The following is a 17,164-nucleotide window of genomic DNA, read 5'->3' as shown; positions in this document are numbered from 1 at the left end:
GTACAGAGAATGTTTAGAGTTGTAAACGATTTAACTCAGCGAGAGTGCTGCCGTGCTGAATCAAAGAAAACAGTCGCAATAATAGTATGTGCCTGGTATTTTTATGTTCTAGTTCGCAGTACGGAACTTAAGCTTTCAGTTGCAATCAAAATGTAAGTTACTGTAAAGTAAGATTAAGATGATGGGCTGCCTGTTGAAAATGAACGTGTTAAAGTATTCACAATCAAAAGTATAAAAGTATTAGTGTAACATGGAAATGTAGGTTTTTGTAGTAAAAAATAGTTCAATTTTTCAGACTATTGAGGGGAAAGGGTGAGAAAGCGTGTACACTATGCAACTTCAAACACGTCATATCTGTAAACTTCAGAAGCTAAAAATGTTAAAGAAACATAAAATTCGAAAATAAATTATCCACTCATCCAAGACAGCAGTTCACAATTACACAATAACATCTCATTGGTACATAAACTATTGATACTAATCTAACATGGGCTTTGCGTATGCTTCTTGTTCGTTAATTTTGCTTGTATTTAATCACTTGTTCATCACTTTACCGGTTCTGAAAGACTGAGATTTTACGATTTTTTCAATGAACGCAATTTTTTCAATGAATACAGCTGTTATTTTTATAAAAACAGCACATCAGGCTCTGAGACAATTTTCAGAGTTATTTACGTGGGTAGCGATCGTGCTAGCTATACGTGTAATAGCTGTTCAGTGGTCTGGATGGTAGGTGTGTAGCTCAAAACAGTCGATGTACGAGCAAGCCTATCATTATTAATGGCACGGAGGATCAGCTTGTACTAACCTCTGTACAATTCAAGTAAAGTTCAGTAGCAGAGTAAAAATGCTGCTCCACGCATCTAAACTTTTCACACGCGTAGTGCGTTCGTGTGGCATTGCTAATGTATTTGCGCTGCAGTCGTATACGTCCGGTACTGGCAGTGAATAAAAGTAACTCTGCTGAAATGGCTGTGACGTTAGTGTGTGACAGGTGAGCTATTGTTACATAAAATCTCTCCACTCGCAGTAGTGAAACGTGTTTACGCCATTGGCCAAGCTTTCAGACAAAAGAAGGTATTCGAACATCAGGCAGCGTCCTCCAAGGGAAAGTACAGCCAGAGACTACTGATAAATCACGTTTTAAACAGTCTTGGCTAAGATAGCCTCTATGCATTTATTCATCCTGGGAACTACACGTAGCGACCTTACGCAGTCGTAAGGCACTGGATTTCTATGCGGAGGGGTGGCGGTCGGAGCCTCGGTTCGACCATCCATAATCTGGTTTTCCGTGGTTTTCTTACATAGCTTAAAGCAAATGCCTCGATGGGTTCTTTGAAAAGACTTCGTAGATTTCAACTGCGATGTTTTTTTCCCAATTCCATTTTGTGCTTCATGTTCAATGACGGCGTCGTCGACGGAACATCAAGACATTATTTTCCATCCTTTTGGAGTACACTACATGTCAGAAGCCATTCTGCAGAAAAAATGGAGGATGGGGGCAGATCAAATGCACCAGTGTAAAGTTCACTGGTAATTCGGGCACGGATGATGTGCCCACTCAGTTTTTCAGAACGAGGTCTCGATTCTCAGGTGAGGTTGAGATTCATTGGGAGAGTTCTTAGAAAATGTAGTCCATCAACAAAGGAGGCGGCTTACAAAACACTCGTTCGACCTATACTTGACTATTGCTCATCAGTGTGGGATCCGTACCAGGTCGGGTTGACAGAGGAGATAGAAAAGACCCAAAGACGAGCGGCGTGTTTCGTCACAGGGTTATTTTGTAAGCGTGATAGCGTTACGGAGATGTTTAGCAAACTCAGGTGGCAGACTCTGCAAGAGAGGCGCTCTGCATCACGGTGTAGCTTGCTGTCCAGGTTTCGAGAGGGAGCGTTTCTGGATGAGGTATCAAATACATTGCTTCCCCGTACTTACAACTCCCGAGGAGATCACGAATGTAAAATTAGAGAGATTTGAGCGCGCACGGAGGCTTTCCGGCAGTCGTTCTTCCCGCGAACCATACGCGACTGGAACAGGAAAGAGAGGTAATGACAGTGGCACGTAAAGTGCCCTCTGCCACACACTGTTGGGTGGCTTGCGGAGTATGAATATAGATATAGATGAGCACTCACGTGGCACGACATAGGCACAGGCCATTGCAGCGTTTCTTGTGAATGCGTGCCGTAATCATCCTCCTCGCCTCTAGCAGTCACCCTTGCTCTGTCCTTCACGTCAGACTCCAAACCACGCTTACGGATTAGATAAATGCTACCCTTGCGTCATCCGCGAGTCCCTTAGCTCTATCCGCAACCGCATCGACGAACCTTTGGTCTGCATCTGCGGATATTAAAGTTACATAAATCAGTCTAAAACAAACGGCAGGCAGCAGTTCTGCCGGTAGGATTGCGCCCCCTCCTGAATTTTCACCTGCTAGAGTCCACATTCAGCTTAGCTGTGAATTAATGTCTGGACATACTGGGTGGTTATAGTTAAAGCGCAGCTACTCACAGGAGTCCAGTGTTGGGTGCAGTTATCGTATGGAAGTGAAACATAGTAGATACCCTAATGCGTTTACGCGGAACCGATTTACGCTGGAAACAAAGTAGTTCCAATTGTGGCCACCAAGTCCACATCTGGCGCTGTACACAGACGTTATGACAGCCACGCTGTCATTTGACAAGCTGTAACGTGAGTGAACAGTATGGCTATCGAGAAGAGAGACGTTGCGCTGTTAGTGAAACTGTTTCATGTGAACGACAGAAAACAGTGTGTACTGAGAAAGTATCGTCGAGTAAAAGTTCTTAGGGATTCCAGCGGAACTGCTGCGAGCACTTTTTGATGATACCGTTTTATGGACATCTCATAGACGTCCTTGTTACTCATATTAAACTTTGCAAGTGGTGGTCAATAATAAAATCAGCATTATGCCATTCTCACTTGTTTCGCATTTCATGAGCACCTCCCATTCCCAATCCATTACAATGGAAACATTTCTGTACACCGTCTTTGCGTTCGCAGCGCCTGATTTGCACCTGGTGGCCATAAATGGAAAAAATCTGTTTCGCATTAAGGCATTTGCATACCTACCGAGTTCGCTGCCATACAATAAGTACAGTCCTCGCTGAAGCTCTGTGACTAGCTGCCCTATAATAATGACAACCCGGTATTGGTCACTCACATCAAATTTCTTCCTGTACATCGTCTCCCTCCCCCCCCCCCCCCCCTGAACCATGGACCTTGCCGTTGGTGGGGGGCTTGCGTGCCTCAATGATGCAGATAGCCGTACCTTAGGTGCAACCACAACGGAGGGGTATCTGTTGAGAGGCCAGACAAACGTGTGGTTCCTGAAGAGGGGCAGCAGAATTTTCAGTAGTTGCAGGGGCAACAGTCTGGATTATTGACTGACCTGGCCTTGTAAACCAAAACGACCTTGCTGTGCTGGTACTGCGAACGGCTGAAAGCAAGGGGAAACTACAGCCGTAATTTTTCCCGAGGGCATGCAGCTTTACTGTATGATTAAATGATGATATCCTCTTTGGTAAAATATTCCGGGGGTAAAATAGTCCCCCATTAGGATCTCCGGGAGGGGACTACTCAAGAGGACGTCGTTATCACGAGAAAGAAAACTGGCGTTCTACGGATCGGAGCATGGAATGCCCGATCCCTTAATCGGGCAGGTAGGTTAGAAAATTTAAAAAGGGAAATGGATAGGATACAGTTAGATATAGTGGGAATTAGTGAAGTTCGGTGGCAGGAGGAACAAGACTTCTGGTCAGGTGACAACAGGGTTATAAACACAAAATCAAATAAGGGTAATGCAGGAGTAGGTTTAATAATGAATAAACAAATAGGAGTGCGGGTAAGCTACTACAAACAGCATGGTGAACTCATTATTGTGGCCAAGATAGACACAAAGCCCACGCCTAATACAGTAGTAAAAGTTCATATGCCAAATAGCTCTGCAGATGATAAAGAAATTGAAGAAATGTATGATGAGATAAAAGAAATTACTCAGGTAGTGAAGGGAGACGAAAATTTAAGTCATGGGTGAATGGGATTCGACAGTAGGAAAAGGAAGAGAAGGAAACGTAGGTGAATATGGATTGGGGGTAAGAAATGAAAGAGGAAACCGCCTGGTAGAATTTTGCACAGAGCATAACTTAATCATAGCTAACACTTGGTTCAAGAATCATGAAAGAAGTTTGTATACATGGAAGAACCGTGGAGATACTAGAAGGTTTCAGATAGATTATATTATGGTAAGACAGATTTAGGAACCAGGTTTTAAATTGTAAGAAATTTCCAGGGGCAGATGTGGACTCTGACCACATTTTATCTATTGGTTATGAACTGTCGATTAAAACTGAAGAAACTGCAAAAAGGTGGGAATTTAAGGAGATGGGACCCGGATAAACTGAAAGAACCAGAGGTTGTAAAGAGTTTCAGGGAGAGCATAAGGGAGCAATTGACAAGAATGGGGGAAAGAAATACAGTAGAAAAAGAATGGGTAGCTTTGAGGAATGAAATAGTGAAGGCAGCAGAGGATCAAATAGGTAAAAAGACGAGGGCTAGTAGAAATCCTTGGGTATCAGAAGAGATATTGAATTTAATTGATGAAAGGAGAAAATACAAAAATTCAGTAAGTGAAGCAGGCAAAAAGGAATTCAAACGTCTCAAAAATGAGATATACAGGAAGTGCAAAATGGCTAAGCGGGCATGGCTAGAGGACAAATGTATGGATGTAGAGGCTTATCTCGCTCGGGGTAAGATAGATACTGCCTACAGGAAAATTGGAGACCTTTGGAGAAAAGAGAACCACTTGCATGAATATCAATAGCTCAGATGGAAACCCAGTTCTAAGCAAAGAAGGGAAAGCAGAAAGGTGGAAGGAGTATATAGAGGGTCCATACAGGGGCGATGTTCTTGAGGACAATGTTACGGAAATGGAAGAGGAGGTAGATGAAGATGAACTGTGAGATGTGATACTGCGTCAAGAGTTTGACGGAGCATTGAAAGACCTAAGTCGAAACAAGGCCCCGAGAGTAGACAACATTCCATTAGAACTACTGACAGCCGCCTTGGGAGAGCCAGTCCTGTCAAAACTCTACCATCTGGTGAGCAAGATGAATGAGACAGGCGAAATTCCCTCAGACTTCAAGAAGAATATAACTCCAATCCCAAAGAAAGCAGGTGTTGACAGATGTGAAAATTACCGAACTATCAGTTTAATAAGTCACAGCTGCAAAATACTGACGCGAATTCTTTACAGACGAATGGAAAAACTGGTAGAATCTGACTAAGGGGAGGATCAGTTTGGATTCCGTAGAAATGTTGGAACACGTGAGGCAATACTGACCCTACGACTTATCTTAGAAAATAGATTAAGGAAAGGCAAACCTTCGTTTTAGCATTTGTAGACTTAGAGAAAGCTTTTGACAATGTTGATTGGAATACTCTTTCAAATTCTGAAGGTGGCAGGGGTAAAACACAGGGAGCGAAAGGCTATTCACAATTTGCACAGAAAGCAGATGACAGTTACAAGAGTCGAGGGACATGAAAGGGAAGCAGTGGTTGGGGAGTGAGACAGGGTTGTAGCCTCTCCCCGATGCTATTCAATCTGTATATTGAGCAAGCACTAAAGGAAACAAAAGAAAAGTTCGGAGTAGGTATTAAAATGCATGGAGAAGAAATAAAAACTTTGAGGTTCGCCGATGACATTGCAATTCTGTCAGAGACCGCAAAGGACTTGGAAGGGCAGTTGAACGGAATGGATAGTGTCTTGAAAGGAGGATATAAGATGAACATCAACAAAAGCAAAACGAGGATAATGGAATGTAGTCGAATTAAGTCGGGTAATGCTGAGGGAATTAGATTAGGAAATGACACTTAATGTAGTAAAGGAGTTTTGTTATTTGGGGAGCAAAATAACTGATGATGGTCGAAGTAGAGAGGATATAAAATGTAGACTGGCAATGGCAAGGAAAGCGTTTCTGAAGAAGAGAAATTTGTTAACATCGAGTATAGATTTAAGTGTCAGGAAGTCATTTCTGAAAGTATTTGTATGGAGTGTAGCCATGTATGGAAGTGAAATATGGACGATAAATAGTTTAGACAAGAAGAGAATAGAAGCTTTCGAAGTGTGGTGCTACAGAAGAATGGTGTGAAGATTAGATGGGTAGATCACATAAGTAATGAGGAAGTATTGAATAGGATTGGGGAGAAGAGGAGTTTGTGCCACGACTTGACCAGAAGAAGGGATCGATTGGTAGGACATGTTCTGAGGCATAAAGGATCACCTATTTAGTACTGGAGGGCAGCGTGGAGGGTAAAAATCGTAGAGGGAGACAAAGAGATGAATACACTAAGCAGATACAGAAGGATGTAGGCTGTAGTACGTACTGGGAGATGAAGCTTGCACAGGATAGGGTAGCATGGAGAGTTGCATCAAACCAGTCTCAGAACTGACGACGACAACAACATCGTTCCTCCTTACTTATGTTTAAAGCCTTTATCTGAGAAACAGTTCGTACAAGCTGGATAGATGGGTGGGTGGCCATTAATGGAAATCGGCGACCACAAGATGGATCTTTACTCCATGAACCTTAGTATGTAGTAGCTTATCTGTGCTTGTAAATCCTAACCATTGGATTATTATCTAAACAAGATATTTTTCCGCCTTTCTCTTCTTCTCCCCCCCCCCCCCCCAAGTCCCCTCCTGTTACCTAGTGTATAAGAATATATTTGATGTTCCATAAGGTATGTCCCAGGGAAGCAGTTTTTCTTCTGTTAAACATTATTTCTCGCTGTATGTATTCGTCGCACTTCTTCGGTGTTAGTTACTCGTGCTGTCAACGCTATTTTGAGCATTCTGCAGCAAATCGACGTATACAAGGCCTCGATCTTCCTTGCTCGTCCCATATTCAGTGTTTATCCTTAAGAAGATAGGAACTGCGTAGGACTACAGAACATGTGTACGATCTTCGAAATCGAACTGTAAGGTAGGTATGTGCCTGTATAAATTACCTTACATTTATGATGGCGTCAGAGGCGTTCTCTGTGCCGAATGTCCAATCTTCATAGCCGCGTTTCAAGGCACTTAAAGTAATCTACTCTCTGTATTAAGGAAATATTGCATTGAAAATACTCATTTGTAAGGGAGTCGGGCTGTCGAGTAACAATCAGAAAATGCGTGTTTTTTTGTGTTAATATTCAAACTAAGATTACTCAGCCGTAGTCTGAGTAATCTTCTGCTTTGTTGAAGAACTGTAGTTCTAAATTATCAGAAATCACCATAGCAAATGTTGTAGAATAGTCGATTAACTTTTATGCCATTTTCTGTATCGCCAAGTACTTCCTTTAAAATAGTCTCGGGGCAGAAACTGAACAACATTTGAGACGGAACGCATCTTCGTCGGACTCCAGTGGCGGCTCATGAGTATACATGAAGAATGTTCACAAATTTTTTGCTTCAGTTGGACTTGAACGTGTGAAAGAGCAGCTACTGTGTAACAGTTATAACAATTAACAAATGTGTACTACTACTGCTGCCATTGCCAATAATAATAATAATAATAATAATAATAATAATACGTCAGATCACCACATCTGTATTCCTTTTAACAGCACTCAAATAAAAATGACCAATAAACCTGCAAGGTGTCAGAAGTTTGTGTTCACGGTGTGTAGTGCTCTTATACAGCAGCTACTAACGGAGTCATCTGTAGGTACTGCCAAACTCGGTGGTTTCATTATCAACCTTAACCTATGCTGTTTGATTCCAATATAAATTCCTAATACAGTTGATGCCTTCCTGATCTGCAACCACTAGTTCAAGATGATGCATTCTGTCGAGGGCTTTCTCATAATCAATAAGACGGCGGCCTATGCTTTTATCCTGACCATAGCAGTTCTGCACTGAAACTTAGAGTGGAACTATTGCTTCTCGTATACCTATACCTAATACCTTTCCTAAAACCAACAGCCTCTCAGCAATGAATTCCCTCAGTTCTCATATGCCGTTTGGTGGATGACTGTCAGAAATAGTTTCAGTGAATGACTCATAAGAGAAATGAGTCCATGATCTCCGTATTTTCTCTAATTCTTTTGTTTGGTAACGGAACTCACAGTAAATTTTGTTGAGGTTTGTATGAGGCTCTGATACCTTCATAAAGAATTTTCAGTTCCTTTGGAATTTCATAAGATTCAATTGCTTCGTTGATGATTGAGTTTCGTAATACTTCCAAGATTTCTTCTTTAGCAACTGAAGGTGCTGCTAGACAAAATATTAGATTTCTAGGAACAATAATCATCTGAAAACAGGTTATTAATAGTGTCTTCCAGTACTCTGCAGATAACGTTTCGTAAAATAAGAACGCATTGGTAGACTCTGGCCAGATTTTAATATAACCTAGCCTGCTGTACACTCTATACATTCCGCAATTGACAACGTTCTGCCGTAATTACTGAACCACATCGTGCGAAACTTTCTTCATAGATAAGTAATTCAAAGCAATGGTACAAGTGGTCACATTTTGCAAAATGTTAAATGATAGTCACTGTGCGTTAACCATATATACGTTAGTTCGTGATGTTCAACCTTATCAGTCTACACTTCACACTGCAAAAAGAATTTTTATAGGTAAAGACGCCAACTGCCCACAAGTAGCATAATTTGGCGAAATATTTACCGTAATGCAAAACTTTGATAGTTTGGTCTTGAGCCTTACAATGATTACTGAACCTCATGTATGTTTCACGCACCTTCTAGGCAGAGCGCAGTGGCGGGGGGAAGCCGGAGCGTAGACTAGATTCGACTGTGCTCGAAGTCCACGAGCGCATTCCAGGACCGCTGAATGTATTCCAACCGCCGTCTTCCTCTACAGTTTTTGTGCTCTACAGCACCATGGAAGTCATTTCCTGATGCCTTAACAGATGACATATCATCCTGACCGAGCAACGTAGCACAGTGATTCGCACAATGGACTCTCGTTCGGGAAGACGAAGACTCGAGACACCCGTCCGGCCATGCTGATATAGATTTCCTACGATTTCCCTAAATCGCTTCAGGCAAATGCATGGAAGGTTCATTTGAAAGGGAACAGCAAACTTCTTCCCCATCCTTCCCTAATGCGATGGGACCGATGACTTTGCTGTTTCGTCCTCACCCCCAAATCAACCAACAAGTCAATCAAGTCACCCTGTCCCTGCTCCTTGTCAATGTTTTCCATACATTAATTTCCTCTCCGATTATGCGCAGAACCTCCTCAGTCCTTACCTTATCAGTTCACCTAATTTTCTACGTTCGTCTGTAGCACCACATCCAAAATGCTTCGATTCTCTTCTGTTCCGGTTTTCTCACAGCTCGCATTCAATGTCGTGCTCCAAACGTACTGTACATTCTCAGAAATTTATTTCTCAAATTAACGCCTACGTTTGATACTAAGAGATTCCTCTTGACTAGGAATGCCCTTTTTGCCTGCTCTAGTCTGCCTTTAATGTCCTCCTTGCTCCGTCCGTTATTGTTAATTTGCTGCCTAGGTAGCAGAGTTCTTTAACTGCTTTTACTTTGTGACCATCAGTACTGAGTTTAAGTTTCTCGTTGTTTTCATTTCAGCTACTTCTCGTTACATTCGTCTTTCTTCGAAACTAGTAGCATATTGTGCAAAATAAGACAGTTGAAGGTATCACCATCAATTTTAACAAATACGGTGGAGCCAACTCGTGGTTTGACGCAATGACCATTCGATGATTCTCTGAACATCCCAGATACGCCGTTCCCTTTCCAAACGAAGGGCGTCTCCCTAATAATACCCACCCTCGGGTGGGATTGCCGGTTGGAATGCGTCTCACTTCCCTGTGTCGAGATCTCCACTTCCACCTCCACTCACTGGAACTTGCCCCTTGTATTTCCTCCAGCACACCCCTCCCCCAGGTGGTACCTAGAACAGGAATTACGACCCAACTGTTCCCGAGTCCTAAGATCTCATTTCCCTGTGATATTCCGGCGCCTTGTACTTTCCATCTTCTACACTGATGGTTCGAAAACGATGGTACACGCTTCTACGTCTCCTGCTGGCATGGAATACCATTTGTTGCCGGGATTGTGTAGTGTGTTCATAGCAGAACTGCTAGCCATTAACAAGACCCTCCGTTTTATTACTCAGGCCTCCATCCACGGTGTTTCAATATGTACCGACTCAACGAGCAGCACAAATTGGTCTGTGCTACCCATGACCTTCTCTCTGCTCTTGGCCATGCTGCCTAGTCTGGGTCCCAAGCAATGTGAGCATCTGAGGGATGAAATGGCTGACCATTTGGCTACAGAGGTAGATACCTCCTCCCCCCATTCACTTCCCTGATTTCAGTTTTAGATATGTGGATATACATCAATTCTCTGTTTACCCAAAAATGGACAGACATCTGTCACGCTGCTGCTCTCACTAAGAAACTCCGCACAATCAAGGAGACTAGAGCAATTCAGCGCTCTTCCATCAGCTCCTCTCGGAAGGAGTCCACCTACAACACTACAATATAGCGAAGAAATCCGCAGCTCGTGGTCTAGTGGCTAGCGTTGCTACATCTCGATCACGGGGTCCTGGGTTCGATTCCTGCCAGGTTTCATAATCATCATCATCATTCGGAGCAGTGGCTCGATTCAACTTTGAAAAAAAGTTGGACGGTGAAAAAATTGTGATTTTGTGCGGGCGCTGATGTCCGCGCAGTTGAGCGTCACACACACCCACCGAATAAATATTCCTGTGACAGGAAAAGTCAGGTATAACTGTTATACAGGGAATTGTGCATGTAGTACATATGTCAAAACGTGGTTGCTTTCCACAACTGTCGTATTTTGTTACCCCCTTTTACAGGATTTGACTATGATGTATAACTAATGGATAGGGAAATCAGACTGTTACTTCTTATCCTAAGAGTTTTCTAGCTGTTAGAAAAAACCATTGAATCTATGAACTTTCTATACAAAGTTCAAGTTGTTTATCTAATGGATTTACGGTCTCCAGTCTAAGCAAAGAAACGGTTAAGCAGGAGACGTGAGTTTGGCCTACTTTCCTGCTGTTACCTAACATAGCTTCACGAACACACACTGGTCAGGATATGGTTCTGAGAAAGACAGGAATCTGTCAGCTACTGCACCTACATACATATATACATACATAGTTTTTATGTAGAAAGGCTACGCATTTTCAATCGTTGCTGTGCCAGAAAGAAAATTTGGCCAGGGGGATTTCTATGGTTGCATGTTGTACAACAAGTAAATTAAATATCTAAATATTCCAGTAGCACAACACACATTTAAATTTGTTAAGAAACTTCGTGTATACCTTTCTCTTAGTAAATGATCAGCCAAAAGCCAAAGGTAGGGTGTGGTCACGCCCCAATCGTCATTCAGTATTTTTATGCAACCATTCTTTATTATTACTGAGACATATAAACAACTTTCTTTTTAACTCTTTTCACATTACTGAACTTCATTTATAACTGACAAATTTTGTTTTTAGTTTCGAGTAAACTTAAACTTGCAAAATCTCAGTATTTCTGTATGACAAGTTAGTCTTTTTAGCTAAATTTATTTACTCACTTTCACTTCTTACTACAAAGAGAGTAAGAAGATTCAAATCGTTAAATTTGTCTGAAAACAACTAATTCAGCACTTCAGCAAAATTTCACTTCAGCAGTCCTACTACGTATATCACACAGTACTTTCACGTGTACTTCAAAAGTTAGTCCACAACAATTACTTTGACATTTATTTGGAGATGAAAATCAGTGCTTGAAGATGTTGAACAAAGCACTTCAAATGTTTTGTAATCGATTTACTCGAATACATAAACAGCAGGAAAGGACACTATGTAGGTGAATAATTACGAATAAAATACGAGTGAACCAAATTTTATATTTAATACAGTAGTTATTCAGAAAAAGGTAATTTTTAATTAATGGTTCTTCCAGCTACAATTCTGATTATACAGTTCGTAACCTATTGTCTGCAGTCGTTGGGTGTGGCGGATAGTAATGGCAGATACGCTACCTATGGTATGGCGTCAAGATTATTCTTGAAGTATGGACTAATTAATTCTTGCTGGCGTCGTTATAACGTCCTTAACATAACCCAACAACTTGTGCCAAAGCCGTAATAATTCAGCAGTCGTCATCTGAGGCTGTTGTTCGACAACTTCCAGGCAAGACATCGCCTGCTCTGTCACTGTGTTCCCTCCTTCACAGCTTCCTACAGACTGTGTACCCTCATTCCTGTTCGCTCTACATGTAGCGCGCCAAAACTCCAAGCCACCCTTTACGCTTCCCACAGTAACTTCTGTACAGTACAAAAAAGCACTGTTTTACGCAACACATCCCACACATTGTCCCTAAGCGTGTACAATTTTATACAAATGGCAACTTGCGCTACCATAAATTTCGTACACTAAATTTTTTCATATCAGTAATGCATGGCAAAATATTATTTAATAAATTATACATTTCACGTAACTTATATACATACGCTAGCAAAGCACTGAAACATGTATCACTCTCTCTATATATCTTTGCATATCACAGTTACATAACCACAAACTTTAAAGGCAAAACTTTTTTACAAGTTACAGGTGTTATTAAATAAGTGTTACACACTGCCTTATGCCGTCTACGCATCGTTCATACTAGGCTCACTCATTGTTTTCTCTTGCATAACGAGCCACTCCAACAACGTGGCTGTGGATCCAGACTGACAGTATCCCATATATTGGTGGAATGTCCCCTTCTTTGGGCCCTTCGTGCTAAGTATAGCCTTCTAGATTCCTTATTAATATTGGAGACGATTCACGGATGGTTGAAGTGCTCCTCAGTTCTCAGTTTCCTTTGTGTAAGTGGTTTTCATTTCCAGTTAAGGCGTTTTGCTTTACTGTTGGAGCAGGGGCAGGGTGATAGTGGTTGGAGCACCTCCTCGAGTTTTCTGGATCTGGGACCCACGACCACCTCTGCAAGCGAAGACAGCTCTTCTATCCCTCCGTTTTTCCGGTTTTTAGGCGTGCTACTCTGTTCTTGTGGTTATGCATGTGCGTGTTCAGCTTCGTCGCCTAACAGTTACACTCCTCTGACAGGGTCCTCCCTCTTCAAGCGGACGCAGGTCTGATCATCTCGCCTTCTAGTCCTATAACTCCCCTTAGTCAATCATGAATTCTTCAGACTGAAGATGCTTCGAATTAGAAGAAACATTCGTCATTGATGAATAAGTGAATCGTAATTTCTACATCGCAACCAAAGTGTTTTCTTCTCCTGATTGTAATCCTTTATTCGTTTGTCTGTGGTTCTTTTTAATACATCGTGGGTAATTTTCGAGTTTAAAGAAAAAAAATCTACTTGTTGTAGTGACAATTTGTTTTATTCATAGACTCGTATCACCTCCCATTAATACACTACTGGCCATTAAAATTGCCACACAAAGAAGAAATGCAGATGATCAACGGGTATTCATTGGACAAATATGTTATACTAGAACTGACATGTGATTACATTTTCACGCAATTTGGATGCATAGATCCTGAGAAATCAGTACCCATAACAACCACCTCTGGCCGTAATAACGGCCTTGATACGCCTGGGAATTGAGTCAAACAGAGCTTGGATGGGATGTACAGGTACAGCTGCCCATGCAGCTTCAACACGATACCACATTTCATCAAGAGTAGTGACTGGCGTATTGTGACGAGCCAGTTGCTCGGCCACCATTGACCAGACGTTTTCAATTGGTGAGAGATCTGGAGAATGTGCTGGCCAGAGCAGCAGTCGAACATTTTCTGTATTCAGAAAGCTGCAACATGCGGTCGTGCATTATCCTACTAAAATGTAGGATTTCGCAGGGATCGAATGAAGGGTAGAGCCACGGGTCGTAACACATCTGAAATGTAACGTCCACTGTTCAAAGTGCTGTCAGTGCGAACAAGAGGTGACAGACGTGTAATCAATGGCACCCCATACCATCACGCCGAGTGATACGCCAGTATGACGATGACGAATACACGCTTCCAATATGCGTTCACCGCGATGTCGCCAAACACGGATGCGACCATCATGATGATGTAAACAGAACCTGGATTCATCCGAAAAAATGACGTTTCTGCCATTCGTGGACCCAGGTTCGTCGTTAAGTACAACATCGCTGGTGCTCCTGTCTGTGACGCAGCGTCAAGGGTAACCGCAGCCACGGTCTCAGAGCTGACGGTCCATGCTGCTGCAAACGTCGAACTGTTCGTGCAGATGGTTGTTCTCTTGCACACGTCCCCATCTGTTCAATCAGGGATAGAGACGTGGCTACACGATCCGTTAGAGCCATGGGGATAAGATGCTTGTCAACTCGACTGCCAGTGATAAGAGGCCGTTGGGATCCAGCACGGCATTCCGTATTTCCCTCCTGAACCCACCGATTCCAAATTCTGCTAACAGTCATTGGATGTCGACCAACGCGAGCACCAATGTCGCGATACGATAAACCGCAATCGCGGTAAGCTACAATCCGACCTTTATCAAAGTCGGAAACGTGATGGTACGCATTTCTCCTCCTTATACGAGGCATCACAACAACGTTTCACCAGGCAACGCCGGTCAACTGCTGTTCGTGTATGAGAAATCGGTTGGAAACTTTCCTCATGTCAGCACGTTGTAGGTGTCGCCACCGGCGCCAACCTTGTGTGAATGCTCTGAGAAGCTAATGATTTGCATATCACATCATCATCTTCCTGTCGGTTAAATTTCGCGTATGTAGCACGTCATCTTCGTGGTGTAGAAATTTTAATGGCCAGGTGTGTACTTCTACGTGAATGTTCCTGTACCCATTTGTTTCATGGTTGGTTGGACGTCAGCACGCACTCCGCCTTTGTGGGGGTGGGAGGTAGGGGGGAGGGGTAGAGACAGTTGAGGAGCTACGTGATCGAGAAGTAGAGGCTCTAGTCACGGAAACTGATAATGGCCGGGAGAGTGGTGTCTGATCACACATGCCCCTTCGTATCTGCATCCAGTGACGCCTACAGGCTGAGGATGAAACGACGGTCGGTACATTTGCGTATTATGAGGCCTGATCACACGGAGTTTAATTGGGGCTTCTGTATTAACACATACAAATAAGACGTTTCCGCTACGCGACAGTATCCCTGTTTCAAATTAATTTGCATGATCATTTGGGATGTTTCCTCACTTTCTTGGAGACCATTCTCTGTTCCTATGCATCACAGTGGTATGTACTTAACCTCAACCGACATATCAAAATAATATTTTGCGCAGTCTTTAGCTTGTAACTCGTAGTCTTACATTAAGTCTGCGGGACAGTGTGTTTCTGTAGTAACTACAGGTGACTAGGGTTAGTCTCCATCTTGCTGATTGTCTTCCGGATTTCCAGGCGTAGCACTGCCTGAGGATGGAGAGCGACACCGCGAGCGCCACGGACTCGTCGTGCGGCGCGCTGCTGGACGAGAAGCGCCACCTGCAGAGGCTGGAGCGACCCAGGCTGCGGCGGCGCGGGCGCGGCCGTGGCGGACACGGACAGCACTTCTGCCCGCCGTGGGCGCGCACCTTCTGCACCGCCGCAGGTGGGTTAGCCGGCGGTAGCGGCGCGTGCGCGCCACCTAACGCTCCAGTTAGTTCCCTGGCAGCTGTGCTCGTACGTCTTCGGAACCGCCGGCAAGTGTTAACGTGGTTGTGGTTTGCGAGGAGCGGCAAAACATTCTGTTTAAGTCTGGAGGCTTTCGTGGTCATTGCCATTGATGAGAAACATATCTGGATTGTTCTCACCATATTCCTCTCGGAATTTCTAGTACTTCGTTTCGACCTCTATTCCAGTGGTATCTTGGGTGGGCAAATGTCTATAAGGTACAATATATATGTAGAATTGTGGAGAGTTGGGAATGAGTGTCTCACGGGAAGCGTGCAAGGGATAAGTCCCTGCAGTCGCGCTATTCATCTGTGTCCTCGGTGGCTCAGATGGATAGAGCGTCTGTCATGTAAGCAGGAGTTCCTGAGTTCGAGTCCCGGTAGGGGCACACATTTTCAGCTGTCCACATCGAGGTATGTCAACACCTGTCGGCAGGTGAGGTTTTCAGTTAGTCATCATTTATCCCAGGGAAAAGCTGCACGCACATCAACAGTAACTGTTCCTTCGAGAACAAGTTACTGTCTTCGTATATCTTCAGAACAGTTTTCATGTTGGCTTTAACGCCCACGACCCATAATTGAACCCTTGGTAGACTTTTTTTTTAAGAGCATCACCTATGATCCAGTGTACACTCCACAACAAAATTAAAGGATCATTTTCTCAAAGCCCGCTTATTGTCTTCCATTTCGATGGATAAGTTTGAAATTTGGCTTACAACCGCTTACTGCCTTTCTCTGCAACGGTGCAAAGGCGTGGCACCCTGCGAAGTCAGTCGCGAACTCGGCAACACTTCAAATACAAAGGTGTCTACACACACACACACACACACACACACACACACACACACACACACACACACACACAGAGAGAGAGAGAGAGAGAGAGAGAGAGAGAGAGAGAGAGAGAGAGAGAGAGAGAGAGAGTCGACAGCTTAAAGTCAATGCGAGCTGTAAGGTGAATTCGCAATATCATGTTCGCATCAGATTTTGCAACAGGTCTGCTCAGTGGCACCATGGGGGTGTCAGGCCGTGGGCAGGTCGAAACTCTAACGTACACTTCACCCTTCTTTTGACGCCTCTGCTATAGAGTTCAGAACCACAACACCCAGCATTGAAATTACGCCCTTTAGTATGGGTGACCACATCGCCGCTCATTATCGACATGAAAAGGCCTCAGGACGCGAAATAACGGGCGTCAACGACACCGCGTCAGCCCTTCGATCGTTCATTGTCTCACATTTCGCGATCGAAAGCGACAGTTTGCAGCGAGATAACCAACAGGACGATGTTAGTGACTACGTTCGCCACTGATACAAAGCCGTGGACGTATCAATACTACTTGAACGACATCGTGGGGCTGCAACCAAATTGAAAGTGAGCCGACCCGCCTGTGGAGTAGTGCGACCGACATTTTTACTGTTTTATAGAGGGTGGAAGCGCTAGGGACCATCCAAAACCTATCAGATCACATTCAGATTTCGTCGAAACGGAAAAGCGTTTTTATGCT

At 43.4% G+C, this 17,164-nt stretch overlaps 1 protein-coding gene across 1 annotated transcript in view; it reads left to right on the top strand.

The window, feature by feature from the left end:
- Nucleotides 1-17,164, top strand: part of LOC124711347 (lysosome membrane protein 2-like) — a 368,649-nt gene that overhangs the window by 84,347 nt on the left and 267,138 nt on the right. The window contains exon 2 of the mRNA XM_047241385.1: nt 15,407-15,596. Coding sequence (XP_047097341.1) covers nt 15,425-15,596 — 172 coding nt within the window. The 5' untranslated portion in view covers nt 15,407-15,424. The remainder of the gene's footprint in view (nt 1-15,406; nt 15,597-17,164) is intronic.

Source organism: Schistocerca piceifrons, chromosome 8 (genome assembly GCF_021461385.2).
Source record: "Schistocerca piceifrons isolate TAMUIC-IGC-003096 chromosome 8, iqSchPice1.1, whole genome shotgun sequence".
Taxonomy (NCBI): domain Eukaryota; kingdom Metazoa; phylum Arthropoda; class Insecta; order Orthoptera; family Acrididae; genus Schistocerca; species Schistocerca piceifrons.
The sequence above is the reverse complement of the archived record's forward strand: the minus strand, read 5'-3'. Positions and strand labels throughout refer to the sequence as shown.